The 27,078-nt window shown below is 37.8% G+C and overlaps 3 protein-coding genes and 1 non-coding gene across 6 annotated transcripts; 1 reads left to right on the forward strand and 3 right to left on the reverse strand.

Annotated features, from left to right (window-relative positions):
- Window positions 1-674: 674 nt before the first annotated feature.
- LOC110154737 (meprin A subunit alpha-like) lies at window positions 675-13,884 on the reverse strand. Of its 2 annotated transcripts, none has more exons than XM_055149209.1 (16): window positions 13,772-13,884; window positions 9,373-9,400; window positions 9,103-9,286; window positions 8,028-8,082; window positions 7,927-7,951; window positions 7,346-7,390; window positions 7,215-7,255; window positions 7,062-7,137; window positions 6,569-6,686; window positions 5,207-5,382; window positions 4,631-4,852; window positions 3,935-4,081; window positions 3,216-3,431; window positions 2,180-2,641; window positions 1,154-1,327; window positions 675-977 (listed from the first exon to the last, which is right to left on the reverse strand). In XM_055149209.1, exons 3-16 carry the CDS (start codon window positions 9,237-9,239, stop codon window positions 928-930), a joined length of 1,944 nt encoding a protein of 647 aa, XP_055005184.1. In that variant the 5' UTR covers window positions 9,240-9,286; window positions 9,373-9,400; window positions 13,772-13,884; the 3' UTR covers window positions 675-927. The 2 variants fall into 2 exon arrangements, with proteins under 2 accessions (XP_055005184.1, XP_055005183.1); XM_055149208.1 differs by having other exon boundaries at window positions 9,094-9,286.
- On the forward strand, window positions 9,166-9,247 carry trnas-gcu (transfer RNA serine (anticodon GCU)). Its single transcript has one exon. It is a non-coding gene; the product is annotated as a tRNA-Ser (tRNA).
- On the reverse strand, window positions 13,367-17,290 carry LOC110160200 (protein FAM177A1). 2 transcript variants are annotated; one of them, XM_020924937.2, is made up of 5 exons: window positions 16,912-17,290; window positions 16,010-16,159; window positions 15,357-15,411; window positions 14,534-14,628; window positions 13,367-13,993 (listed from the first exon to the last, which is right to left on the reverse strand). In XM_020924937.2, the coding sequence occupies exons 2-5, from the start codon at window positions 16,148-16,150 to the stop codon at window positions 13,811-13,813; spliced, it is 474 nt and encodes a 157-aa protein (XP_020780596.1). In that variant the 5' UTR covers window positions 16,151-16,159; window positions 16,912-17,290; the 3' UTR covers window positions 13,367-13,810. The 2 variants fall into 2 exon arrangements, with proteins under 2 accessions (XP_020780596.1, XP_020780535.1); XM_020924876.2 differs by having other exon boundaries at window positions 16,010-16,162; window positions 16,912-17,272.
- Window positions 17,291-17,591: 301 nt separating this feature from the next.
- Window positions 17,592-27,017, reverse strand: brox (BRO1 domain and CAAX motif containing). Its single transcript, XM_055149210.1, has 13 exons — window positions 26,870-27,017; window positions 26,316-26,435; window positions 26,079-26,185; window positions 25,707-25,803; window positions 25,323-25,418; window positions 25,170-25,242; window positions 24,038-24,143; window positions 23,872-23,961; window positions 23,699-23,784; window positions 23,215-23,296; window positions 22,087-22,237; window positions 20,432-20,591; window positions 17,592-19,595 (listed from the first exon to the last, which is right to left on the reverse strand). The coding sequence occupies exons 2-13, from the start codon at window positions 26,414-26,416 to the stop codon at window positions 19,512-19,514; spliced, it is 1,233 nt and encodes a 410-aa protein (XP_055005185.1). The 5' UTR covers window positions 26,417-26,435; window positions 26,870-27,017; the 3' UTR covers window positions 17,592-19,511.
- Window positions 27,018-27,078: the final 61 nt, after the last annotated feature.

The raw sequence follows: 27,078 nt of genomic DNA on the forward strand, positions 1-27,078 counted from the left end.
TGTAATAGTATTTTACACACTTGATTTGATGTTAGTGAGGATACAGGCTGCAATAATTTGTACATAATTCTTAGTTTGTAAAATGTACACAGAAAATGGACCTACATCTGGTTTCCAAAACTTTGAAGCTAACTTTTTTTTTTTTTTTTTTTGAGGGTTTGTCACCTTTTTGTCTCCCTGGAGATGGCAAATGTTTTGGAATCCTCCTCAGTATTGAATTAAGAGTATCTATTTAGTATCAGTTTTATTGTGGGGGTTTATGATGAAAATACATGTACTAGTATTTCCACTGTGAGCAGGGCTGTCTCTCCACAGATCTGACCTGTAACTTGGCCTGGTATTGTTATCTGCTTGTCTCCATAGAGATATGCAGGTAGTGTACTTTCCACCAACATATAAAGCATGCTGCCACATATTCAGTTCTCACTCCTTTGTCTTTAGATTTTTATAGATTAATTATTGTAGCAGTGTACTCTACACATCTGTCATCTTTTGAAACATTTTAAACTGATGCATCTCAGCATAAGCTTGACATATTAACACAGATTTATAATTAACCATAAGACTTATTACAAATGCCTTTTCAAAGTCTAATATAGTTATCATGCACTCTCTTATCAGTTTATGTGGAACACTTCTTATCTTGGCAGTAATAGCTGATAAGAGAGGGCACTGATCAGAAATGAACTGAACAAAATTTGCTATGAAAGCAAAACATACAACAAATAAGCACTGGAAAATGCACCATACCTTGTTTTTGTACTGCTTTATTTACTAATATTAAAAACATTTTAACCAAGAAAATGTATTATCCATAGCAAAACTACACTGTTGCTTGCATCTTCATTGTCCTTCAATAACACAAACTTGTGATGTTGGTCAAGCATCTTATGATTTCTTTGTTTGTGTTATTTTTGGCCATTTTCTTCACTCTGCTGGTTTGACTGGCACTTCTGTCTTGATCAATGACGAGATATCTGTGGACATAGTAAAACTTAAGGTTATCTAAAGTCATCTCATATATTTTAATCACGAGCAAAACACAAGGTTTTTCTGTTTTGTTTTTTTTACACAACCAAACAGAAGGACTAGTCATAAAAGTTGTTAAATAGCTGCTTTATAGTTCTGCTTTAACTCAGTTGAGATTACTAACCTTCAAAGTCGATGAAGATGATGAGGTCATCGTTCTTCAGGTAGCTGCGTCTGCGGAGGTCAAAGTGTTTGACAAAGTTCCTCCAGCCCCGGACCTGGCTTTTGTAACATCCACAGGAGGGGTCATAGGTCCCCACTTTAGAGGGGTTGTCCCACAAGTACTTCCCATTTTCAACTGTGTAAGAGGAGAAACATTAATATACATGTAATATTACAACTTCTTCTGGTTCATTATGTAGTCATTCAGATAATAAATTATCAACACGGGGGTCTTAATGCACACATTAGCCAGCGTAGTTTGAAAACTCATGAAAAAATACAAAATGGATTTAAAGTGCAAATTTTCTGGTGCCTGTGATCAATACAAGCACTTATGGTTCTGTTTAGGAGTTTGATCTTCAACAAAAAGGTGAAATTGACTAACAGAAAAATTGTTAATGCTGTTAATGTTATTTGAGGGAGACATGGTCTAATTGTGGTAAAACAATGCTCAGATTAAAGTCTAACTTGTCTAATGTAAGAGAGCTTCAAACAGAGCAGTGCCTCCAGTTCACTTCACACCCCCAGGCAATGGGATGACATCAGCTGCAAAGTATAAATTTTGGAGAAGAATATCAACTGACACTTAAGAGTGCATCTTCTGAGAACTAAGTATTAGATTTGTGTGCCCATAACATAACATGATGCCTCATCAAAAACATACCTGGATTTGTGTTTTGTTTCATTCAAATATCTTTAACACACAAACCCTGCATATTTAGGCTCTTCTCTCAAATAGAAAACACTCTGTTCCACCTTGTGACGTCATGTGGGAACACATGATGTGCTCTACTGTGTTTCTAAACTCCATACACCTTCTCTAGAATCACCAGAATGAGTTCAGTCCTGGAAGGTACATGTTAACTTGAAAACTAGTGCTTCATAACATCATAAGGTGGAACAGAACATTTGGAGATGTAGACAGACAAAAGTTCACAAGACTCCATTTTGTGTAATATAGGGTTTTTAAGATACAAATATGACATACTAGTGAAGTCTGTAGTTAGACTCCTAGCTGTAGACATCCTCAGTTTGATATCGGGATCTTGGTCCATCACTATTAGAGTTGCTTGACGGTTCACTGCGGGCCACTTCATCGCCACATCATTAATCCCACTGGCTATGAAGAAGTACAGCGCAGTGTAGTTCCCATTGTAGTCCGTGAATTCGGACAGGGGTATAACACGTACCCCATACGCGTACCCCTCTGGACTGTAGAAGATGGGACTGTCCATGGCATCCCCGCGATTTGCCGTTTCCATGATTCTGGAGAAGTTTGAGATGGTCCACACAGCGTTCGGACAGCGCATCTCGGAAAGGCTGATGTCGTCGAGGAAGAGGCCCCCTGCTGATGAGGAGGTGTTACCACGCACACCCTGGAACGCATAACGGAATTTCATGTCCACCTCCAGAGGGACATGAGCGATCTTCCAGGCAGAGTCTGATACGCCTGTACACACAAGAAACACAGATAATTATTTTTAGACAAACCAATATGAGGGCAGGGGTGGCACCGGGGGGGTGTGAAGGGACACAAGCCTCTCCTGGAATAGCAATTTAATTTATTTTATTTTCATTTCATTTTTATTTTACAGTAACATCTATATAAAACATAAACCATGTATTTGTCTTCATAAGGCAATTGTTATTCAGGTAAGAGAAGGATGTTGTGATTATATCAACAGGTAAAACAGTGGGAGAGAAGGATTGGAAACCGTAGCCATTTTGCCTTCACTTACCAAGAACATTTAACTGCTATACTTTATTTATCCATCATTTTTTATAACCTGTACATTTTAAGTTAAAATTTTAAATCTGCAAAATTCTTCATAAACTTCCTCTCCATTTTCAACACTTCAGGCTTATGGATTTTGTTATCTGACCAAATGTTGACTCTGGTAAGTACATTAGTAAGTGCCTGAAACAACTGAATTTGAATATGTCTCAGTAGTCAAATGAGTGTTGTTTCCCTTGATGCAAAGCTCTTCCTTATAGTCCTATAGTGTACACAGTCTGGTACTCACCTGTAAAAGTGTGTATTTTCTTCATTTTTCTGACTGTTCCCGTACCATCATCCATTTTGACCCAGACCACCAGTCGGTCCTGGAGGCTGCCCGTCATCTTATAGAAAAACTGCAGACACTGGAAGCTCCTTTTGGGGTACAAGGTCCGAGACTCCAGCAGGGCAGACTCCTGGTCCTTTCCAGTGTTAGTACTGAAGTACATGTAGTAACCAGCATCTAAAAATACAGTATTGTATTTTATTACAGACAATAATAGTTTTGAATGACTGGAAGAGTCGAGATGAGTAATCAAGTATACCAAAGAGGACATCTTAACTAACACTATGTAACTTTAAATATTGGTGTAAGGTCTGGTACCTTCTTGTCTCTATAGAGATGTTGCTTTACCTGGAATGTGTCACAGTATTCAGTATTCAGTATGGTGTTCATTTATATTGCATGTATTACCTTGAAAAGTATGTATTCGGGCTCGCCTCTCCACTGATCTGACCTGTAACTCTGTCCTATGGTGTCATTTGCTTGTCTCCATACAGATTAAATGCCATATATAGAAAATTCCAAAAACAAAGTAAACATCCACATGAAGACAAGCAGATGAGAACCCCACTTTAGAAAAAGTTACATATTCCATGATTTAGGAGCAAACCAAGGCTGAATTAATGTTTTAGATTTTTGGAGACATTGCATTATATGAAGAAACCTATAATATCTGTCTTAACCTCTGCATTGTCCCAGCAGGGTGTGGTCCTCGTGCCCCGCTATGCTTTGGGTGTGGATCCAGTCTGCATCATCAGTGGAGCTCTGGATCATTCCACAGATGTTTGCAAACTCAAAGGAGCACTGGTCCAGCAGAGTCAAAGGGCCAGCTGCAGGACACACGGATGGATTTCAAAGTATTACTAATTATTACTTTAAGTTCACAAGAGTCAGTTTTGTGTAATATAGAAATTTTCAAAAACATACCTGGAGTTGCATTTTGTTTCATTCACATGTGTTTGAGTAATCCGGCATTATTAGTCTGTCCACATCTCTAAAGTTTAAATGCCCTGTTCCACCTTGTGTTGTCATGAAGTTTTCAAGTTAATGGCTATCTTTTACCCTCTGTTTGGTACAGATTGGCAATTCTAGGTCTGAAATCATCCAAATGATTTTAGTGAGTTTACAAACACAGTGTAGAACTTCCTGTATTACCACATGCCATCACAAGGTGGCACAGAGTGTTTCCAGTTTGAAAGAAGTCAGAGCCTAAATATGCAGAGTTTGTGTGTTAAACGTGTGAATGAAACTAAACAAAACTCCAGGTATATTTTTGATGAGGAAACATTATAACATAGATTTGAAAACTGAGCAATATGGGCCCTTTAAATATGTGTGGGACTGGGACCAGAAGAACCAAAATAGAAACAGCCACTTACAGCAGTTGTACATTCGGTTGAGTCTGCGCGTGTCCAGTTCGCTGAAATCCCGGTACTGTCCTATGACGTAATAAAACTCTGGGATTTTGGTTGTGATGGTGGGGATGGACTCATTCTTGTTGAAGGAGAAGGGGCGGTAGTGCATTACAGACTCATAATCATACGGAGTGTTCTGGTCGGTGATGAAATCGTCATTGTATTTGTTAAAGTTATGTTGAAGTCCTGTGAGAAAGAACAGCTCATTGTCATAATCAGTGTTGAGAAGTAACTGAATGCATGTAGCAAGAACACTGAATACTAATTCTGAATAACTTTCCTAAAATCAAAGGAAAATCCTTCTATTTATTGCGCTTTCTATATTATGACATATTTCTCATGCATTATTTTTAGTAAAAGCATTGGCTTCTTTCCTCAGTTAATACTAATACAAAAATACTCTCTGCTATGATCATTACACAAAACAGACAAGGTGGGAGACTGGACTGCCAAAATTTAAAATACTCAAAAGCTTAAAGTTATGTTTTGAAATGTCTGTAACTTCTATTTTCCTATCTGGACTGTAAGATATGGGTGTACCGTCTGTGACTTGATCAAGCCAGATGTCCACATAATCGTCACGATCGGTGCGTGACTGCTCGTGGTAGAACCCTAGCGCATGAAGCAGCTCGTGTTCTACTATGGCCTTATGGTCACAGCCAGCCCCCAGAGAGAGGATCTGACCGTTCTGCTGGTCCCCCACACTAGAGAAGCACCTGCCAGCAACAGCAAAACAAGTCAGTCATTGTCCAGTACTGGCTCTCAGACTTCAGTTTTCTTTTTTATATGTTGATATAGATGCATGGATCGGTGCAGCGTCTGCAGTGATGCGGTCAGTGTATCGAACTGTTGTGGTGAAACGGAGCTGAGCTGAAAGACAAAACTCTCAATTTACCACTCAATCTACATTTCTACTCTCACCTATGGTCATGAGCTTTGGGTAATGACCGAAATGACAAGACTGCGGATACAAGCAGCTGAAATACGTTTCCTCCGCAGAATGACTGGGCGCTCTCTTAGAGATAGGGTGAAGAGCTCAGTCAGATGGGAGGAGCTCGGAGTAGAGCTTCTGCTTCTCCACATTGAGAGGAGCCAGCAGAAGTGGCTGGGGCATCTGATCAGATTGCTTCCTGGGTGCTTCCCTCGGGAGATGTTCTGGACATGTCCCACTGGAAGGAAGCCCTGAGGAAGACTCAGGACATGCTGGAGGGACAATGTCTCTCAGGTGGCCTGGGAACATCTTGGGGTCCCCTCGGAGGAGCTGGAAAAAGTGTCCGGGGTGAAGGAAGTCTGGGCCTCCCTGCTTAGACTGCTGCCCCCGCGACCCAGCCCCAGATAAGCAGAAGAAAATGAATGGATGGTGTTGATGAATACAACAAAATCAAAATCATTTAAAAAGTTTTAAAAAGCCCAGTGTTGTCCTGATATATACTACATCCAATTTGTATGTACGTACAAGTTAAGATCTGTCTTAGTTAAGTTTAAAAAATTAAATTAAAACTGAACAATCAATGAATTACAGATGCACAATGTGAATTTTCTGATTAGTCGCAACCTGTTTGTCTCCATGAAAATGCCAATGCTTTGTTCATTCCACAGTAAGTAAGTACATGAAACTTTTTTTATCATGCATTATGTATTCAATCACAGGTGTTTTAATGCTTGCTCCAACGTACATTTTAAATAAGCATTCCATTAAAGTTTTATAAATGAGACCATTGACCTTTTATTAGGTTTGGTCAGGCCAGTTGCTTGTGTCCATGGAGATAGTTTAATGCCATAAAACACCAACTGAATAAACAGAATATCCTTGAAAGGAAAAGCAGGTGGAAGACCAGACCATTCACCAGAAATGTTAGAGAGTGCACCTTTAATACATTTCAGCTAAAAAGTGGTCCATACCCTCCTTTCTTCTCAAACTTGATGTAGGTTTGCTCTCCCTCGTACGGTTTGAAGTCAACACAGGACTTCAGGCGATACATTTCAAAGGCGTGGTGGACACAGCCCTTGGCATTGAGATCTGGGACACAAGATTTTGTAAAATAAAAAAATTAATTAAAATGTAAAACAATCAAGCAAAACCTTTGAGTGTTATGTGTTACTTGTGTTACATCAACAATAACTGATCTATTTTAGTATTTACTCTGTATTCACTCTAATCTCTAATCTTACACCATATTGCTGAAGCAAGTTCTTAGTTTGTGAATTGTGAATGGCAATAAAACTTTATGATTATGATTCTTATATAGGCCTATGACACTTTTACCTTAAATTTCTCATGTTTTTTGTTCACCTTTACTGACCATAGAAAACTAAGAACACTCCGTTAGAGCTACAGTTTTGGAAATGATCTGTCACTGATCATGTAATCTCATCAAATAATAATATGTTGTACCCAAATCATCGCCCAAGATGTACGGGATTGGAAACTTCCATCTGTATCTTTTGTCAATCAAAGCATTTCTTCCTTCCTGCACAATAAAAAACAAATAAACAGATAAAACTATGATGTTGTAATTAAAATCATATCATGGTTTGTTGAACTTACAGGGATGAAAATATCTCCTTCAAACAGGTTGATGTTTGAGCCTGCACAGAATCACAAATAAACACAAATAATAAAGTTTAAGATAGTAATAATTATACTTTTTAATGGTGAATAAAATGAGGTATTCTCACCTTTATTCAAAATGGGATTCTCATCTTCCCCATTTGGATATACCTCTGTAACAATACAAACAGATTCAATTGCAATTCATCAACAAAACAATAGTAGTAATAGGTAGTAGTAGTAGTAGTAGTAGTAGTAGTAGTAGTAGTAGTAGTAGTAGTAGTAGTAGTAGTAGTAGTAGTAGTAGTACAGGTTGCAAGAAAACTGAGTAACCTGCATAAAAATGTATTTTGTAAAGTATTCCAACACATGATAAGAGAGTAATGTATTATTAATATTCAGAATACTTTTACATTGAGTTGAATAATTGTATAGTGTTAAAAATAGGATAGGGCATAGGATTAAAACATCTTTATTTTTGTTGTTTGTGCTGCATTTATAAGGATAATTAGCTTTTTTTTTAAATTTGTTTCGTTGTTTTGTTGTTTGTTTGTTTGTTAGTTTTTTTCTCACTAAATTAAATTTGAAAGTTGTACAATCAAGTACCATTATGCATTGCCATGATTTCAGACACAGAGAATTCTTGACACTGTTTGATTCAAGTATTACACTTTGCATAGATTGTATAGTTTCTCAGTTTTTGTCTTACCGCGCACTTCCTGAGAAACTGGTATCTGTAAACAAAACACAGTTATCTAATTTATAACAGTATACATGTATAATAATAATAATGCCACCTCACATACTTACGGTATATACTGAAGCCACCAGGGCTGCAGCCAACAGTATTCTCCAAATGCCCATTCTAATGAAAATGTAGAGAGCAGAGTGAATGTAGATTATTATTATGGACCTTCACAGACCTTCAAACTACTGTGCTTTATTATGAGAAAGGCCGGACTTTGACTCTTTTTGCTGCATCAGTAAAAGTGTAACGGCAGTGAAGAGAGTTTTTAAAGGGACTACACAGTTATGGCAATGTATGTCTTATGTTACTGGAATTCCACATATAAAAAAAGAAAAAAAATACAAATTTATACTGTGGAGGGTCTGCCACCTGTGTCTCTCATTAAATGTTATTGCTTTGGCTGTAATGTTCCACAGTATGGCATTCAGTTAATCTGTTTTCCTGGAGACAAACATTATTAGTATGGTTTCCCCCACCACTCAAGAAGACGTTGAGTTACGCTGCTGTGGTCTAAAGCGCCGCCAAGTGGTTTTAGCGATATAACACAAATATCGTTAAAAAACACAAATTATCGTTTTTGATAAAGCGGTGGGTGATGAAAAATAAGAATTTAGCAAAATAGAAAGCTGAGGTGTCACATACACTTATGTTTTTGTTTTTTGTTTTGTTTTGTAAATGAATATAATCCGTTTTAAATCTGATTCTTCCAGACTTTTAATAGCAATGTGTGAAAAAAAGAATAGAAACTGGCAATCCATCCGATCATAACATAGGATTCAGGACTTTTTTTATTGCCAGTTGTGAATAGCAATAGACTTCTGCTAACTGCTCCACTGTGCTGGATACTCGCGAACAAAGGTAAATTAAGACAAACAAATTTCCGGTACTTTTACTTTTCCGCATCTTGTGCAGTTAATATTTGAGACAGTGATCATATTTGCACGTGCCACAGGTTAAGATGGGCTCTGTGCCTCCAGTCCACCGAAAGACCGACGCTCGCGCAATGACTTTTTAAAAGCTGTGGTGGACGGAACTACTTCCCTTACATACACGCAGACCAAGACAGTGAGTTTTAGGTACGCGATTAAGAAGTACTTGCTCATCTAAAATATCCAAAACGTTATTTACTTCTCATACCGTCGTGTAGCATCCGTATTCTTTATGTAGAAGAAGGCAGAGCACACCCCTGTATTATTACGCGACGAGGTGGCCGAGTGGTTAAGGCGATGGACTGCTAATCCATTGTGCTCTGCACGCGTGGGTTCGAATCCCATCCTCGTCGATACTTTTGAGTTCTACATTTCCTTTTTGCCTCAATCGACTGCGAATATTAAGAAAAACACGCAAGAATTCAAAATAATCACATTTACTATGAATATGAAATGATAAAAAGCATGTCTCACTCACTTGTACACTTCTGTAGTCTTACAACAACCTAAAAACAAACAAAACAAAAAAAACATTATTTTATGGTTTAGAATACAATACAACTTTGCATCACCATGATGACAGGCCTGACCAATTAGATAGTACGATTAGGTTCCTAGCAATCGAACAGAGAAGGGTAATGAACTTGTTTCTGCACAAAAACAGAATGGATTTGGATTACTAGGCTGTTATTAAACTACCACCTCTAATTCAAGTATCTTTAATACATTATGGTCATCAAATTAATCTATAATCAAAACTCTGATCTTTTTGTTTCAAAATGCAGAATGTTGTCAATAGATTATATTGAAAACAAATGCAGCACCGAGGTCTGGAGGTCTGTGCATTCTGAGGGACTGGTGTTTTCACTGAGGAACATATAACATTTTCTGAAATAAGAATTTTTAATATTTTTTAAAGGATTATTTATTTATGTATTATTAGTTTTTGTATATATATATATATATATATATATATATATATATATGTATATATATATATATATATATATATATATATATATATATATATATATATATATGTGTGTGTGGTGTGTGGGGGGGGGGGGGTGTACTGAAGTGTTTTGTCTTAAAGTGTGCAAAAGTTTCAGAAAATATGTCAAAGGAACTTTTAAAATGGTCAAATGTAGTGATTTTGATGAAGAAATCATGGTGAATTTTGTTCAAACACAAAAGGTCAGAAAAGGTAAGTTAATTTGAATATAAACCTGAATCACAATGATGATAGAACCTCTGATCATGTTTGTTCTAGAACTGCATTCGTGGAAAGACGTCAGAGTGAACTAGTTTCTTAGCAGAGTAGGCTGCAAAACTGTGTTCCTCGTGCATTTTTACTGCAAACCACAAATCCTCAACACAACTGCTTCATTTGCTGAAATGTCTGAGTATGTCACTGTTTCACGTGTATTTGGTGTGAAATTAGCCTTGTTTATCACTGAGACCGACCACAACTCAAACAGGGGGAAGTCACGAACTTGTTACATTTTGCACAAAATGTTTTGGATTGGATTGGGTTACTACTACTACGACTGGCCTCTACAACTACAACTACTACTACCACTACTATTACTACACCTACTACTGCTATGTTAACATTTGCTCATTCACTAGCAAGGACCAAGCCAACAACGACATCGTGCAAAGAAGAAGTGGGTCAGGCGGGTGGGTCAGGACTAAACCAGGTCTAAACCAGGACTAATCTTGGATTTAAGAGAGGGAACGCCGAGCGTGAGGTACGGAGCTGAGTCGGTCCTTTCTCCTGCGGTCACCTCCGAGCCCGCCCTGACGGTGTCCTGTTTCAGTCCTGGTTTAGTCCTGTTTTAGTCCTAGTTCAGTCGTGGATTAGTCCTCCTCTTCAGTGCTGGAATCAGTCCTGAGTTAGTCCTGGTTTAGTCTTGGTTCAGTCTGTGGCGTAGGCAGCGCAAAAGTTTGATATAATCTCTGATTAACGGGCAGGTGCGGTCCTGTACTGGCGGGTGCGGTGTTGTACTGGGGGTCTCCACAAATGGATCCGTGCGGGACTCTGCGCTGTTGGCTCCATTATGGAATAAATGAATCTTCAGTTCGTTACATAAAGAAGGAGGAAAATAACATGACGACAGCAGCAATAAGTTTTAAGAAGGAAGTAAAAAGGGTTGTAACTGTCCTGTGTGAGAAAAGTGCATAAAGTTTGTGCTGAGGGGTTTTACAGTCTTAAAACAGATATAATAATTGTAAAATATAAAGTTAAACACCTATCGCGGGTTATTTTTAGAACGTAACCCCGCGATAAACGAGGGACGACTGTACTCTCACCTCACAACCTGTGCACATGGACTCACACTTGCCCCCAAATGAACGGTACTGAAAACCCGGACATTTGCATCACTTTATAAAAAAAAACGGACGCCCAGGACAGGACGCAAAATACGGACATGTCCGGGGAAAAACGGACGTTTGGTCACCCTATGTTTAAGCAGTGGCTGACGGAGCCTTGCCTCGCCATGGTAAGACCTTTAACTGTTACAAAATTTGGCTTCATATCGTATCCTATTTAAACATTTATTACAGACTTTATTATTGCATAAAATTGGTGTGAAACAAACATTACTTACGACTACTACTAAGACTACTACTACTACTATGACTACTAAGACTATGACTACTATTACTAAGACAACGACTACTACTACAAAGACGACTACTACTACTACGACTAAGACAACTACTACTACTGAGATAACTACTACATCTAAGACGACTACTACTACGACTAAGACGACTACTACGACTAAGACTACTACTACGACTAAGACGACTACTACTACTACAACTAAGACTACTACTACGACTAAGACGACTACTACTACTACAACTAAGGCTACTACTACGACTAAGACGACTACTACTACTGCAACTAAGACGACTACTACTACTAAGACGACTACTACTGCGAAGATGACAACTACTACGTCTAAGACGACTACGACTACTACAACTAAGATGACTACTACTACTAAGACGACTACTACTAAGATGACGACTACTACGTCTAAGATGACTACGAGTAAGATGACTACTACTACTACGTCTAAGACGACTACTACGTCTAAGATGACTACTATGAGTAAGATGACTACTACTACTACGTCTAAGACGACTACTACGTCTAAGATGACTACTATGACTAAGATGACTACTACTACTACATCTAAGACGACTACTACGTCTAAGATGACTACTATGACTAAGATGACTACTACTACTACGTCTAAGACGACTACTACGACTAAGACAACTAAGACTACTACTACGACTAAGACGACAACTACTACGACTACTAAGATGACTACTACTACTACTAAGACGACTACGACTAAGATGACTACTACTTCTAGAACTAAGACGACTACTACTACTAAGACGACTACTACTAAGATGACGACTACTATGTCTAAGATGACTACTATGACTAAGACGACTACTACTACTACGTCTAAGATGACTACTATGACTAAGACAACTAAGACTACTACTACGACTAAGACGACAATTACTACAACTACTAAGATGACTACTATTACTACTAAGATGACTACGACTACAACTAAGACGACTACTACTACTACAACTAAGACGACTACTACAACTAAGACGACTAGTAGTGCTACGGATTTATGTCTGAGCAGCAGCAGCGAGTCGTATTTCCTGATAGAAAACTTGGCAGACTGATATATGAGAAAATAGTCCCATATGACGATCAATAGTCTGGCGTAATAATAGATTTGATGAAAAATAAAATTAAAAATTAGAAAAAAAAATCCCTGGCTAATCTCCAGGATTGCCTGATGACCTGATTGGTTATCAGCTGGACAAAAAAGTCCATGATCTGCGAAATGTATCCAGTCAAAAAAACTTTTGCCAATTACCTGGACGACTGAGGGATTTTACAAAGGACTTGATGGGTAGCTGATTTCCTAATTGGGTGATGTCCTGACCGGCTGACTGTGAGCAGGCTTGTTTATACCCAGACGCGGAGAGGACGTCAGTGTGTATGTCGCCACTTCTCGCACCTGGGCATCATCCTGGACTCAACCCTCCCCTTTGAACCCCATCTTCTGACCCCAGATTGGCTGATCTCCTGACTGGTTAACGTCCTAATTGGCTGGTTGACAGTCTTTCCTCATCTGCCTTTTTTAATTTGACCATTATTGCATTAAACTAATTAAAAAATATGTCCATATAATATTTGTGTAGGTTTTTTGGGGGTTTTTTTTTTTTTGTTTTTTTTACAAAATTAGCCTATCTGAAATGACAAATGAAGCATTATTCAGGCCTACCTTTTATTATTATTGTAGGCTAGTATTTATGAATCATTAACATCTAGAATCAATGCAGATATTTAGTAGTCCATTAAACAGTGATAAGTGGCTGCGGTTCAGCTAGGACACAGAGGAGGAGCACACAGCAAAATGTTCAAATTGCTAATCTTATTTTATTCAAACAAAACAACAGAGTAATACTTCAGGGTTTAGCTTTCAGTGATGGATGATTGATGATTGATGAAAAACCCTGCAAATGTTTAGAGAAAGGCAAAGGTAAATGTCCCATAAGATTGGTGATCTTGAAAATAACAGCTTCATGACATCACAAGGTGGAATGAAACAAAACACAACTTCAGGTATGTTTTTGATGAGATAACAGCATTATGACATGGCTTACAGTTCCCAACAGTCCATTTTGCATAATATAGGACCTTTAAATAGTAAACAAAGATGATGTCTGTAGAACATCACCCTCACCCCTTTACAGTGTGTCCATGTTCCAAAGAAATTACTAATACCCCTTGTGGAAATAGGAAAAATAAATTATGACTGTACCAAACTTATCCAGTCCATGTGAACTCAAAGTCCATAGCGTCAATTGTCCATTGCTATCTGGTTAATCTCTTCTGCCTGGTACCCGCTGTTGAGTTGCCCTCTGTCCATGTGAGGAGCTTTACTGTATATTTGTCCATTGTCTTCAGTCGCTCCATAATGAGTTGTGTTGCCTTCAGGAGACAGAGTAGTGGTCCCTAGCTCTGTGGGTTCACTGCTAAGCATCTGCAAACAGGACCATACAACCAGGGGAATTATTATCACATTTTCTATAGACTACTACTGCTATAACCGTAATATACTATAACTATAAAGGGTAATGGATTAACATGAGTAACTATTGTGATGCAAAAACAGGCCTGATTCACGTCCTTCGTAAATACTTCTGGAAAAAGTCATTCATTTGCCTTAATCATATTAAAGCTTTAAATTTGACTGGCAAATCACCAAAGCTTCTCTGTCTCTGCCTGTAGCTTCTTTAAATAAGAGATCATTACACTGGAACATACTAAACAAGTAAAAAGGTCATTCTAGAGTGAACATTCATTTAGAGGTGCTTGAGTTTAGGCAATGAAAAACATTTTTAATTAAACATGCACTAGGTAACTTTTCTGAGGGAAGGTCCACCTGATTATCTCCATGGAGACTATGGAGTTATTACACAGCCTGGAATGTGCCACATAGAGTGGAAACAGGCAGCGGATCAGAAATATTACATAATGCAGCTTTAAATCAAAATGTATAAATATAAATCTGTGACTTTACCCCCTTTTGCCGTTGGTGCTGATCTATGGCGTACTGATATTTGGCATCTTTCAGCCCAAGTACTGCGGCCAGTTTCTCACCCAGGAAGTCACAAGCTAGATAAAGATACACACACATATGTTAGCACTAAACTCTTATTACATTATTAAAAACAAAAAAAAGATACTGTGATAGACTGTATAAAGAAGTGGATTAAGGGAGTGTGACATCACCCATAGTGTTCAGCTCCAGTCAAATGAAGCTCACAAGGCTAGTGGTTATAAGAGCAAGTTCCATATTAGAAATAGGAAGTTATTTACGAACAAAATAGCGAAACACCAGCATCATGTAGAGTGGATTAATATGAACATTTTAAGACCAAAATAACGAGGCTCACTGCAGCAGTTACAGAGAGATTGCCGACAATGTTTCAATGTAAAGTCAATTGGAGCAGGAGTCAGTGGAGCCGGAAGCACACACATGGTCAGCTCCTATGTGGAATGCAGTGGCTAGAGGGTTAGATATGTCCCTTTATATATACAGTCTATGGTTTAGCTCTGCCTTATCGGTGTATCTTTTCTGGTGGGAATTTTAATTGGTCATGAATTCTCAGTGTGCGTGCCGGACGCCTCTCCACAGATGGCCTGCTTGTCTCCATGGAGATAACTAAGATAAACAATGCCCTACTACAGAACATGCCAGGCAAAGTAATAACAGCTCAATGAAGACAAGCAGGTGACTGACCCTCCACCAGAAAAATGACATAGTGCCCCTCAGTTTAATCCTGGTAGTTAAATATATTAATGTAAGCCGTACAGAAACTTTTGACATGCCCTCTACTTACTGAACAGTGACAGCCGTCCAACTCGCAGAACCAGATTCTTTAATGAAAACCTCCCCTGACAAAAACAGAAGAAGCATGTGACGTGTTGTTTGAAAGTTGTCAAGTTAATCGAAAATGTATTTGTATAGCACATTTAAAAACCATCACAGTTGCCCAAAGTTCTTTACATACAACAGTAAGTCTCCGTACACAATATAAAGCCAGAAAAACAAGACTAAAGGTGCACTATGTCACTTTTTGGTTTGCTCTGATTGGAATGTTCTGCAGTATTTCATTAAACATCTCTACCTTACCTCTAAACTTACATTTATTCAATTACAGGTGGTTTTATAGCTCAAAATTAAAGAAAAACAGGCATTCAGGCTGTGAGCAGGGTCACCTCTCCATAGATCTGACCTGTATCTTGGTTTAGTTTGGTCTTCACGAAGATAGAAAGGTTTAATGCCATATTGTGAAACATTCCAGAGCAAGCAATAACATTTCCATGAAGACAAGCATTTGACAGACCCTATATCAGTAAAGTTACACAATGCACCTTTAAGATAATTTAGGTAAAATAATAATATTTGAAAAAACTGTAAGGTGCTGTAGCTTAGTTGGTGGTAAACACTTGTGCAAATAGGTACAGTCTGCTTTGTGGTTTTAAGGTTTACCCTGTGTTCTTTGTCTCTAAATGCTGGTCTCTCTTCTTCCTCTTCTTCCTCACTGTCTAAATCCAGTGTCTCTCCGTTGGTGAAATGAATGACCCGTCTTTCCTGGGACACCTCTACACCTCCGAACTGGGTTTCTTCCATGGTTCTTGGCTGCTACGTGTCAGAAATAGCAAAGACAGAATTAGACAATTAGAATGGCAAAGAACCATATTGTAGCAGAATTCGTTATAAAAGTAGCTGGCGAAGACTATATTGTTTAACTGCATCAACCAATGTTTACTTTAGTGACGTAGTTGTTGGCATCTATCAAACTACTGTGGAGGTAACTTTAGCATGTAGCTTTTAGCATAGTAAGGAGCCCACATTATGCTATTTTATGATCTATGTTATGATGTTTTCTGGAGCTGTGTTTAGCTTCACTTACACATCTTTGACACACAAATCCTGCGTTATTTAGCCTGATTTCTTTAGAAAATATTTGTGATGTCATGTGGTAATACAGGAAGTGCTCCACTGTGTTTGTAAACTCCATCTTCACTAGAATAACTTGGATGATTTGAACCCTGGAACAGCCATACTCTGGACAAAAGGTGAACTAGAAAACTACAGCTTCATGACATCATTTTGAGCTTTGGAAATGTAGACAGACTAATAATAAAGGGTTATTCAAACATGTAAATGAAACAAAACACAACTCTAGGAATGTTTTTAAGGAGGTAACATTCTAAATAAATAACTACTAGGCCTGATTCATTCTTAATAAACTATTTGGTTATTAACGTTTTTGTCCATGTCCATTTTGTGCAATTATAATAAGTGTTATTGAAAATGTTTTGCAATCTGGTTAACATAAGCTTCTCAAGCTCACTCAGTAATTGTAAAAGGATTGTGGCAGCACTTACCTCTTGGTGATCTTTTGGCTCAGCTTGATTTTCAGTTTTCTATTGGTTCACAGGGTGAAATATGCCCCCGTGTTGTTTAGGTGGACTGTGTAGAGCTCTCCAGGATGCAGAGGGTTGAACTGAAATTGGAGAAGTCAAACACACAATGTAAACTAACTGTGCTACTGCTAATTCACGGGGAAGTAGTTTAACAGCGGCAAAGGGCTGGTCTTATCTGCGATGTCGAGAATGTAACTTCTTCCTGTTGTGTCAGATGACATAGGACAGATCAAAGTACACCTCTGTCTTTCATTGCCAGAGATGGAAAGTACCTGACTCACTCTCCCCGAGAAGACAGAGTTATTTCGTTATCAGTATTTGCAAATGAACAGGTAGCAGTACATTGTTACACTGTAGTTCAAAAAACAAATTACTAATTACTAATAACATATCTTAACGTCTCCTCAAAAACATACCTGGAGTTGTGTTTAGTTTCATTAGCACATGTTTGAGCAACCCTGGATTATTAGTTTGTGTACATCTCCAAAACTCAAAAAGATCTGTTCCACCTTGTGATGTCATGAAGCTGTAGTTTTCAAGTTAACATCAAACTTTTTAAACAGCTACCTTTTTTTGGCTATTGTTCCAGGTATTTTGCCTTCTGGATCTTCAGGTCTAAGATACTCATACACATGACAAGATTTTAGTTTTACACTGGATTTAATACCTTCAAAAATCAATCTTACAAGAAGGACGTTAATAGATGAATAATGTAAGACAATGTACACAGATCATTCAAAAACGTGGGGAGAAGCATTCAAAGGAAAACGCTGATTGCCACATTTTATAATGAGAGAAATGATATTTGAGTAAATATTTAGCAGATCCTCACTACAGTCTCTATAATGCAGACCAGTTTAAAGTGCAAAGGCGTTACAGTGGGTTCAAATGTGTTTAGGATTAACGAACAATGACAGAAATCAATGCATATCATACAGTTTATACAAGCTTCCAGCAATTAGTCTTATAATTTGGAGACATGCAGCTTGGATATTTTTAAGTCCTCCCTTTGAATGTTTGTGTTCCAATTGCTTTTATGTACAGTACATACTTATGGTAAGAGTTCTGCAAGGGATTTTGGATGAAGGTGTGTAAAAGAGTAAAATAGGCCATGTAAAAATCATGATTAAGAAATGTAATTACAAGAATATGTAAAGATAGGTAAAACAATTAGAAAATAAATTAAAAAAAAACAAGCTAAAGATTACTATTTTTGTTTTAAATGAATATAAGTGAAACCAGTGACATTATATTATATACAAAACAATTCTGCACATTTGCCCTGTTTTACCAAGTGGGCTCAACAAACTCAGAATTTCAACTCAAGCTTTAGTTGAGTAATATTCCTGTATATACTAATTTACTTCATTTCAATCATTAGATAATGATCTTTGCTTATAATGTGCTGAACAAAAAAATATATGCAAGTCCAATTTTAGTCAATATTGACACTTGACACAGCTGATATCTTCAACATTTCCTGAGGGTGTGAAGTTAACTCAAAGACCAGAAACTGCTAATTTAGTTGGAACTACAGCAAATGAGTAGAAATACACCCATCACTGCAAAGTATCATTAGGCCAAGTGCTTTGAGTTTTTGGTCCTTCTTGTTGAAACAGGGCCATAACTACATACATGTGGAGTGGAATAGTTGCAATAATTGTAAACTGCTACAGCTAGAACTGTCACTGCTGCTTTACATCTTTGAGATTTAATTAACAATAGTAAACTTTCAGTCTTACCACCAAAAATACACTGGTTTAGACTAATCTTACTCCTATATAGATACATTATATAGTGTTTTCATATCTAAAATACTAAATAAACACATGGTTATGGTGTTATTTTGTTAATGGTGCATTGTGTAACATTTCTGATGGAGGGTCCGATGAAATGCTTTTCTCCATGGAGATGTTATTGCTTTGTCTGGAATATTTCACAGTATGGCATTAAACCTCCTTCTGTCATCATGGAGACCAAACCAGACCAAGTTACAAGTCAGAACTGTGGAGAGGAAACTCCCACTAATAGTCAGAATGCCTGGTTTTCTAGGTATTTTTGAGTTATAATGACATTTGTAATTCAATAAATATAAGGTAGAGTTGTTTAATGTCATGCTGTGGAACATTCCAGGCAGAGTATTGACATAGAATCCATAGAAACATGCAGGTGATGGACCCTCTATCAAAAAGTTACATAGTGCACCTTTAAATTGACAATAGACTTCTTAATTTTTTAGTTGTGTGCTAGTGCCAAATGAAAGGCCAAAAAGACCAAGGCACTGTTATTTCAATACTTAAGGCTTACCCATATCAAAGTAATATGTATTTAATTTTGTTATATTAAATTAACAAAGCCTTGTTACATCCTTGTTTTGTGGTCACTTAATTTGAATTAGAGCATATTATACTAGTTTTGATCAAATACATGAGTAAGAACAGAATATGTGGCCAAAGCTCATGTTCCTGTGGTTTATAAATAGGAAGATGGCTGGCGTGACTGTAGTGGTACACACAGGTGAGAGAGAGAGGGCCGGAGGAGGGGGAGAGAGGGGAGGATATTTAGGAGATGGAACAGCCTGTGTCCTTCTGGGGCTTGAGGTCCGGCTCCTTCACAGGCTTCACCTCCTCGTCTTTAGGTTTGGCCTGGAGAAAATAAAACAAATGATGTTATATAACTACAGAACAATATAAAAGGAGCTTTAAAGGCATTCAGTATTTTAAAGCACTATTCAGACTTGGGGTACTTAACTGGTGAAGGTTTCAAGAAGGACAATAAAATATATATAATATATTCAAAATGGACTAGAAAATATGGACAATCTTAATTCTTGTACATGTTATTTTTGTATGCACTTAATGTTTCACAAATTGGTTAAATGTGATAATGTACAATAATTGTTTGTAATGAACACCAGAAGTCAGTGTTTTCCATTAGCCCTCCTTGGCTTTGATCACTGCCTATGTGTGAGAATTGAGAGAAATGTAGAAAGTGGTAAACCTAAAGAAAAATTACATTGAGTCCAAACTTTAAAAAAAAACAATCGTCACAAGCACCAATACCATAATTTTACCACCAGATGTCACTATTGTCATGTAGAGATAAATGTGCGGATGATTATAGTCCATTGTAACTACACATGGGACCTGTTCTGACATTCTTTGTTCTTCTGAATGAAGCCTTTCCCTTATACAAGACAAAAGCTAAATCCTATCCAAAAATGTATGACCATGTTTTGCATCACAAGTTTAACAAAAATAAATACATAAACAAGAAAAAAAAGAATAGGCTCTGTACACAATAGCGCCCGGAAATCTCACTGTTAGTCACTAAGTCACTACTTCCTGTCCATTTTTATCTCGGTGTGGTCTCTATGTGAACGCAGTGAGCTAGCTAACGTGCTGCTGCACACAGAGCCCACTCATCATGTTTTATATCACTTAAACTAAACTTAACCCAAAACACAGTTCTTGGTAGTTACCTTGTCGTTCTTGGCGCCTCTCGTCAGGTCGAACGTGGCGTAGACCTCTGGAGTGCACTGTTCGCTCAGAGGGGGCAGCTCAAAGGGAACAGGCTCAGCCAAACCATAACTGGCCTTCAGCTCCAGCGTGGGGGGCTCTGCTGGCACCTTGTGGAAGTATCTGACAAACAAATACAACATTTAAACATTAATACTAGGAACGGGGAGACACACGATCAGGTTCATATAAATTACAACTTCAGTTTTTGATGCTGTATTTAACATTTTCTGCTGTTATTGTAGATCTGTTTTTACTACTACAACTTATTATAACTCACATGCATTTAACCCCTTTTAGGTATGAAAAAATATATACCGTATATATACATCACGAGACATGTGCACACAATCGTTTATGTTGCCAGATCCAATTTTATCAGTGGGCTTCAACCTTTTCTTTTGAGCTGCACAAAACTACTTTATATCAATCCTTGAATTTATTGTCTATGATTGTCTTTGCAAAAGCCTTTTAATTTTCCACAGAATCAGCCAAATATGCAACAGAAAGCAATAAAAGCCAACAATATATGGTCACATGGTCACATTTTTCTATAGCGCTTTTCCACCTTCAAGGTGGTCAAAGCGCTTTACAACAAGGAACCACTCACCCATTCACACACATTCATACACCAGTGTACACAGACACTGTGGGCAAGGTGGGTTAAGTGTCTTGCCCAAGGACACAACGGCAGCATTCATCTGTGGGAGCTGGAAACACACCAGCCAACCTGTGGGTCAGTGGATCTGACCGCTCAACCTGTGATGTTTATGTCGAGAGCGGGATTCGAACCGCCAACCTTCAGATCAGTGGGCGAATGCTCTACCAACTGAGCTACTGCCGCAATATAAACTATTATTTTTCCACCCCACTATATAAAATGTTGCTTTAGATCGAAGTGGCCAATATATCAAAATAACAGAAAAAACATACTTTATATTAAGAGTTTAAAGTGATTTCTAGACACGCTTTACCACAATTCTAATGGAGGGTCTGCAACCTGCTTGTCTTCATAGAAATGTTATTGCTTTACATCGAAAGTTCTGAAGTATGGCATTACCCTTATCTATATCTCAGGAAAGAAGTAGGCAATGTCACCGGGTAAAGTTAACGATCAGATTTATAGAGAGGTGACAAATTAATGTATGTATGTATGTATGTATGTATGTATGTATGTATTTATTTATTTATTTATTTATTTGACAGGAACATTGCACAATAAATTGCTGTGAATAAAACACAATAAAGCACATTTTCATCTGTAGTGTCTGGGCAGAATATTTTTATACTTTTATTTATATTTTTTTATTTTATTCTGTACTATAATTGAGTATGTGCATGATACAAGTTTAATGCCATACTGTGAAATATTCTGAGGCTAGCTACTAGTCTATATACATCTCCAAAGCTCAAAATGCTCTGTTCCATATTGTGATGTCATGTAGTGGTACTTTCCAAGTTAACAGCTACCTTTTATGCAGGGTTTGTGTGAATGAAACAAAACAAAACTCTAGGTATGTTTTTGATGAAGAAACAACATTATATCATAGCTTAGAAAATAGTGTAACATGGGCCTTTAAGTTTTACATGAGTGGGGTATGTATTGAGATTGACTTACATGAATCCATTCTCTCTTTGACACTTCTCCAGAGTGTTCTTGATGACTCCTCCCAGTTTGATGAAGAACAGCTGTTCAGAGGGTTTAGCCGTGGTCCCAGGGCCTTTGGTCTGACGGTACTCTTTACACAGAGATTCAGCCCGAGCATAACCTAAACACATGAACACAAGCATGTTAACAAGCCAATACCTGGCGTTGTGTTTTGTTTCATTCACACATGTTTCACACTCAAACCCTGGCCCTACGTTTTTAAACTCCATACACCTTCACTAGAATCATTCAGCCCTGCTCTTGCCAGGGCAAAAGGTAAAACTTGTTAACTTTAAAATGACTGCTTCATGACATCACAAGGTTGAACAGAGCATTTTGAGAGTTGAGGAATAGACAGACTAATAATCTAGAATTACTTGAAATATATGTTAAAGAAACACAAATCCAGGGTTGTTTTGATGAGGTACTAGCTTTATAACATGGCTAAAAGCTCACAAGAGTGAATTCTGTGTAATATAGGACCTTTAAGGTTAAGACACACTACATGCAAATGCAACAATTACACACAGGAAATGGAGCTAATTTAAAAATCTTAATTGAAATTTGAAAGCTACATGCAAAAAGACTGGCCTATTTAAAAGGTACCCAATATAACATTTCAGGAGGAAAGTTTGCTACCAGCTGGTTTCCATGGAGAGGTTATTGCTTTGCCTAGAATGTTTCACAGTATGTATTTGTATGTTTTTCAAGGTATTTTTGAACAAGAAAGACACCTTTAATGACATAAATGCAAATGCAAATTAACAGTGTTCCAGGAATAGCAGTAAAACTTCCATGGAGAAGGGCTGGTGCAGGACACTCCAGTTAAAGAGTCGGGATTTTATTTCTATGGGCTATTGATTGCTAACGCATAACATATTTAGATCACCATGTTACATTTTATTTTTTTGAAAATGCTTTGTACTGCATTGCTTTGTATCATGCTTTTATTTATGTTTTTTGATGAGGGAACAACACTATAGCATGAAAGACATAACATGGCAGAAAGCTCCAAAAACTACATTTTGCATAATACCCCCTCTTTATGTTATAATATCACTACTATTTATACACATTACACATTTGAGATATACATACATTTCTCTGCTTCCTGCAGGGATCGAATGGCCTCACCACATTTGTCACCAGCCAAGAGTGTCTGTCCATGATAGCAGTAAGCCTGGAGGTACAGCAATATACAGTGTATTCAACATTTTGTAATGTAAATTAGAATTGTATACACAAGTTACACAAGTGTTTTGGAATTGTCTACCATTCAAACTAAAGGTTAGATGTTGAATCCCTTCATTGCATCCTTGAGTAAAACATTTTACACCTTGTCACTATAACTGTTACTGTGGGTTGTATGTCAGAGTTTCCCAATAATAGAGGAGACTTTGGCCCCCATAGTATAATTTGTGCCACAATAGTGGACCTCTGCTACCTCATGATTTTATTTTGTAAATTGTTCTTGGTGTATGCATAGGGCATACTATGTTTGAAATTATATATATCCTAAATCAGTTAAATAACCTGACAGACTTGGGAATAATGTTATGTTTATGTTTGTGTCTGAACTCACATAGGCCATGTAGAAATGCTGCTTGAGCTGTAGGTACTTCCTCCATTTGCTGCTACATTCAGGCTCCAGAGTGTTCAGTGTGTGATCTGCAGATACATTCACCTTTATTAGACTCATTATTGTATGTAATTGTGTAATTCTGTATGTAACTGAATAATAAACATGTTACCTACCAGCTTTTTGATAGAAGTTGGCTGTCTCATAAGCCAATGCTGCAATAAGTGTCGCCTTGTGTTTCAACTCAATGGCTCTGGCAATTGTCACTATTCAAAAAGATACATAAAAAAATTAATACTCTGATTTGGCAGATTATATTCTGTATTATTGTTTGATGAGTACCTTCCTGTGCTTCTGCCTGGCACTGGATAATATAGGCATCCATAACTCTAGGCTCCAGGTCTCTGCCCTTCTCTGCTGGAGTGATGAGACGAGGGATGTGCAGCTCCTGAAGAAGAATAAGAAGAAGATGTTATCTCTAGGGGTTATGAGACAGTGTAGTCCTTCATTTGTCCAGGAGTGATTCAAATTAGAGAGTTTCATCTGTGGTTATTTGGACTCTGCTTTTTGTTTGTTTGGTTAGGTTAGTTTATTTGCCATTTGTAGTTGAAACCACAGTGGAAAAACATATGAGAAAAGCTCACAGTGCACCATGAAGGAGACATTAGAACAACCACGTGAATAAACAATAGACTTATAGATATAGATCTTTACAGACGACATATTGACACTGAAATACACAAACTAAAATATTAAGGTGCCACATCAAAGATCAAAGTGCACTGTTTCAACTTATAACAGCTTGCGGGAAGAAGATGTTAGCATTGTAAGATGTCTTTTCTGCTCCCATCCAGAAGTCATTTTCAATTGGTACTGGCTTGTAGCACTGGAAATGCTATATGCTAATCATGTACTTAACAATGCTGAAGGTGAGACACCCAATACACAAAAGGGACATAAGCCCCATAATGAGGTTTAGCTGTAAACAAGGGCAGGGCAGCTTCATTCTAAAACTCCTCCCTTTGGGGTTAGGGAGTAGGATACATTTCCTGTGCTTCCAGCCAGTTCCATCAATTGAAAATGGCTGCAATCTGCGCCATTGACCACCAACATTCACGCACAATCCACATTCATGCTAGGCAAGTTAGGTGAAATGTCTTGCCTGAGGACAGAGCAGCAGTACTACTAGAGTAACTGCTACCCTACTTGCTAAGTCAACAGTCTCCCATCTCAGGACAAACCAGGTCCAACCCTACTAAATGTGGTTTTAAATGTGTCAGAAGTAATACAATCAAATTTAAAACATAAGATTGTAAAAATGTTTATTATGTGAAATGCTTTGAGAGCATTGTCTCTATACCTTTAACATATTTCTATGACAAATTAGGTCAGCATTGACTGTGTTTCTGTAGCTGAGACATTTGCATTGACAAAAATTACAAAAGGTGTGGAAAGAGAGAGTCATGTAAATCACCTTGAGATTTATGAAAATTCCAGCTGCCACCTTCAGGCTCCGGTGCACATCTTTGGCTTCAGGCTCTGTAATACTGTCAAACACACATATTGCACATTATTACACATATCTGCTTAAACCAAATATTCATGTGAAAAAGAAAAAAAAACATACTTTTCCTTTCCTGCTAGTCTGGAAGCAAACTTGGTGTACCAGAGGGCAACATTGAAAGCCATGGAGACCAGTTCAAACACCATGTCCTGCTGAGCACTGTAGGGAAACATTTGGTTAGTTTGATTTGGTTTTATTACAATTATAATATTATAAACTATACCCTTATAACCTAAACTGTGATTCACACTAGAAAAATATGAAAATTAAAAGTGAATACATAAATAATTATTAAAATATTTGAAACATGTAAAAATATATCACTCTAATATCCCAAACACAATACACTCTTAAATACTTTTACAGTACTTTTTCGCTGTAGTTATACTCCTTTTTACTAGCACGATTTTAAAAAATGGTGCTTCATAGATTAGTGTTGTGCCTTGCCTTGGTGTGTTTCCTTGTAAGGTGTCGGTCCATTTAAAGTTCTGGATGTACCGCATCTTGTTGTCCTGTGAGCTACCATCCAGAGACGTGATAAAGCCTAAAGTTGTGTCAAAGTGAGTATTCAAAAATAGAAAGCTTGTTAATGGCAAGTTTAAGATTACTAGTGTTATTAGTACCAACAAAGCAAAATGTTGAGGCTCTTTGTTAAGGCTCAAAATCATGCATAGTCATGGTTTGAGTGACTCATCGACAGATATGTCATCCACAGTCCCTTTGTAACTACATGCACATTTCAAATAATTGAAAATGGAGGACAGGTACATAATTGATTTGGATGAAAACTGTGATGATGAAAAATCTGATGGCACCCACCTTGCAGGAGTGAGAAGTACGCATCAGTGGCATTTTTCATGATGTCGGGGGTGCAGGTGATGTCAGTAAACATGTCCAGCAGTCTGGCCCTGGTGGTCCTCAGATCACTGTGGGGCAAGAAAATAAGCTCTTTATTTTCTAACAATGCGCTGGATCTATGCCAGCTGTATTACGCCTGATGGTCATGGTCACAGACAGTTCATTCAGATAGTAAGGCTATCTCCAAATAACACTCACTTGCATATTTTATTGGCAGCTGGACTCCCTGCTACTCCGTAGTAGTTGAAAGAGACGGGCGCAGTAGCCTTCAGTGGGTTTCTATGAAACCAATGTGCCATTCTGTAGCTGCGGACACACCTAAAATTGTAACACGGTAGCAAACTGTTATTACAGTGCCATATGATTATAAAACATGAATAACATATCTACACAGTGGTTATATGAAACTATGAACAGTAACATCTGATCAGTGCTATCATCGTTACATTACGACTGTGACTACACAGATGCTTAGCATCACTGTTAACCTAGCACACTGAAGTAACATGTTATTGATGAGCTCGGACTGTGGCAGACCCACATAGACAGTGGTGTCATTAGCTGATTATAATATAGTTAAGGTTTATCACAACTGAAGGAGCTGTTCGTAGATCAAAGCCCTTTACGTATGCCATAATAGCGAGAGCTAACGGCTAACGCTGGTCACGTCGAGGTATCTACCTAAACACACACCACAACTTAATTTTAATAACGGTAAATGTTGATATAAATCTTTAGAAATCAGACATTACCTTTGATCACAGCGTGGAATCACAAAGATGTGATAAACCTGATGGAAATTATGACACCACTGAGAATAACTTACTTCCGGAAATAAACACTAGACTGAAACTGACCAATAGAAGCGCGGGTGATGATCACGTGACGCATATTATTTAAATGCCTCAGGTCTCGGGTCAGATTCCCTTTTGTTCTATTTTTACGGCCCCTACGGCATGAC

This window comes from Boleophthalmus pectinirostris, unplaced genomic scaffold (assembly GCF_026225935.1).
Source record: "Boleophthalmus pectinirostris isolate CB_2022bp ecotype Guang Dong unplaced genomic scaffold, ASM2622593v1 HiC_scaffold_13, whole genome shotgun sequence".
Taxonomy (NCBI): domain Eukaryota; kingdom Metazoa; phylum Chordata; class Actinopteri; order Gobiiformes; family Gobiidae; genus Boleophthalmus; species Boleophthalmus pectinirostris.

What these genes read in the sequence shown, in the direction of transcription:
- LOC110154737 (XM_055149208.1), bottom strand. Translation starts at nt 9,239, where the DNA reads ATGGGATTCGAACCCACGCGTGCAGAGCACAATGGATTAGCAGTCCAT. An exon ending in AAGTTTGAGAAGAAAGGAGG is followed by an intron (nt 5,383 to 6,568) that starts GTATGGACCACT and finishes TGTTGCTGGCAG; the next exon opens with GTGCTTCTCTAGTGTGGGGG. An exon ending in CAACCGAATGTACAACTGCT is followed by an intron (nt 4,082 to 4,630) that starts GTAAGTGGCTGT and finishes TGTGTCCTGCAG; the next exon opens with CTGGCCCTTTGACTCTGCTG.
- LOC110160200 (XM_020924937.2), bottom strand. Translation starts at nt 16,150, where the DNA reads ATGGAAGAAACCCAGTTCGGAGGTGTAGAGGTGTCCCAGGAAAGACGG. An exon ending in TGGACGGCTGTCACTGTTCA is followed by an intron (nt 14,629 to 15,356) that starts GTAAGTAGAGGG and finishes ATCTTTATCTAG; the next exon opens with CTTGTGACTTCCTGGGTGAG. An exon ending in AGCACCAACGGCAAAAGGGG is followed by an intron (nt 13,994 to 14,533) that starts GTAAAGTCACAG and finishes TCCTGTTTGCAG; the next exon opens with ATGCTTAGCAGTGAACCCAC.
- brox (XM_055149210.1), bottom strand. Translation starts at nt 26,416, where the DNA reads ATGGCACATTGGTTTCATAGAAACCCACTGAAGGCTACTGCGCCCGTC. An exon ending in CCTGCAGGAAGCAGAGAAAT is followed by an intron (nt 22,238 to 23,214) that starts GTATGTATATCT and finishes TCATGTGTTTAG; the next exon opens with GTTATGCTCGGGCTGAATCT. An exon ending in CAAAGAGAGAATGGATTCAT is followed by an intron (nt 20,592 to 22,086) that starts GTAAGTCAATCT and finishes TTTGTTTGTCAG; the next exon opens with ATACTTCCACAAGGTGCCAG.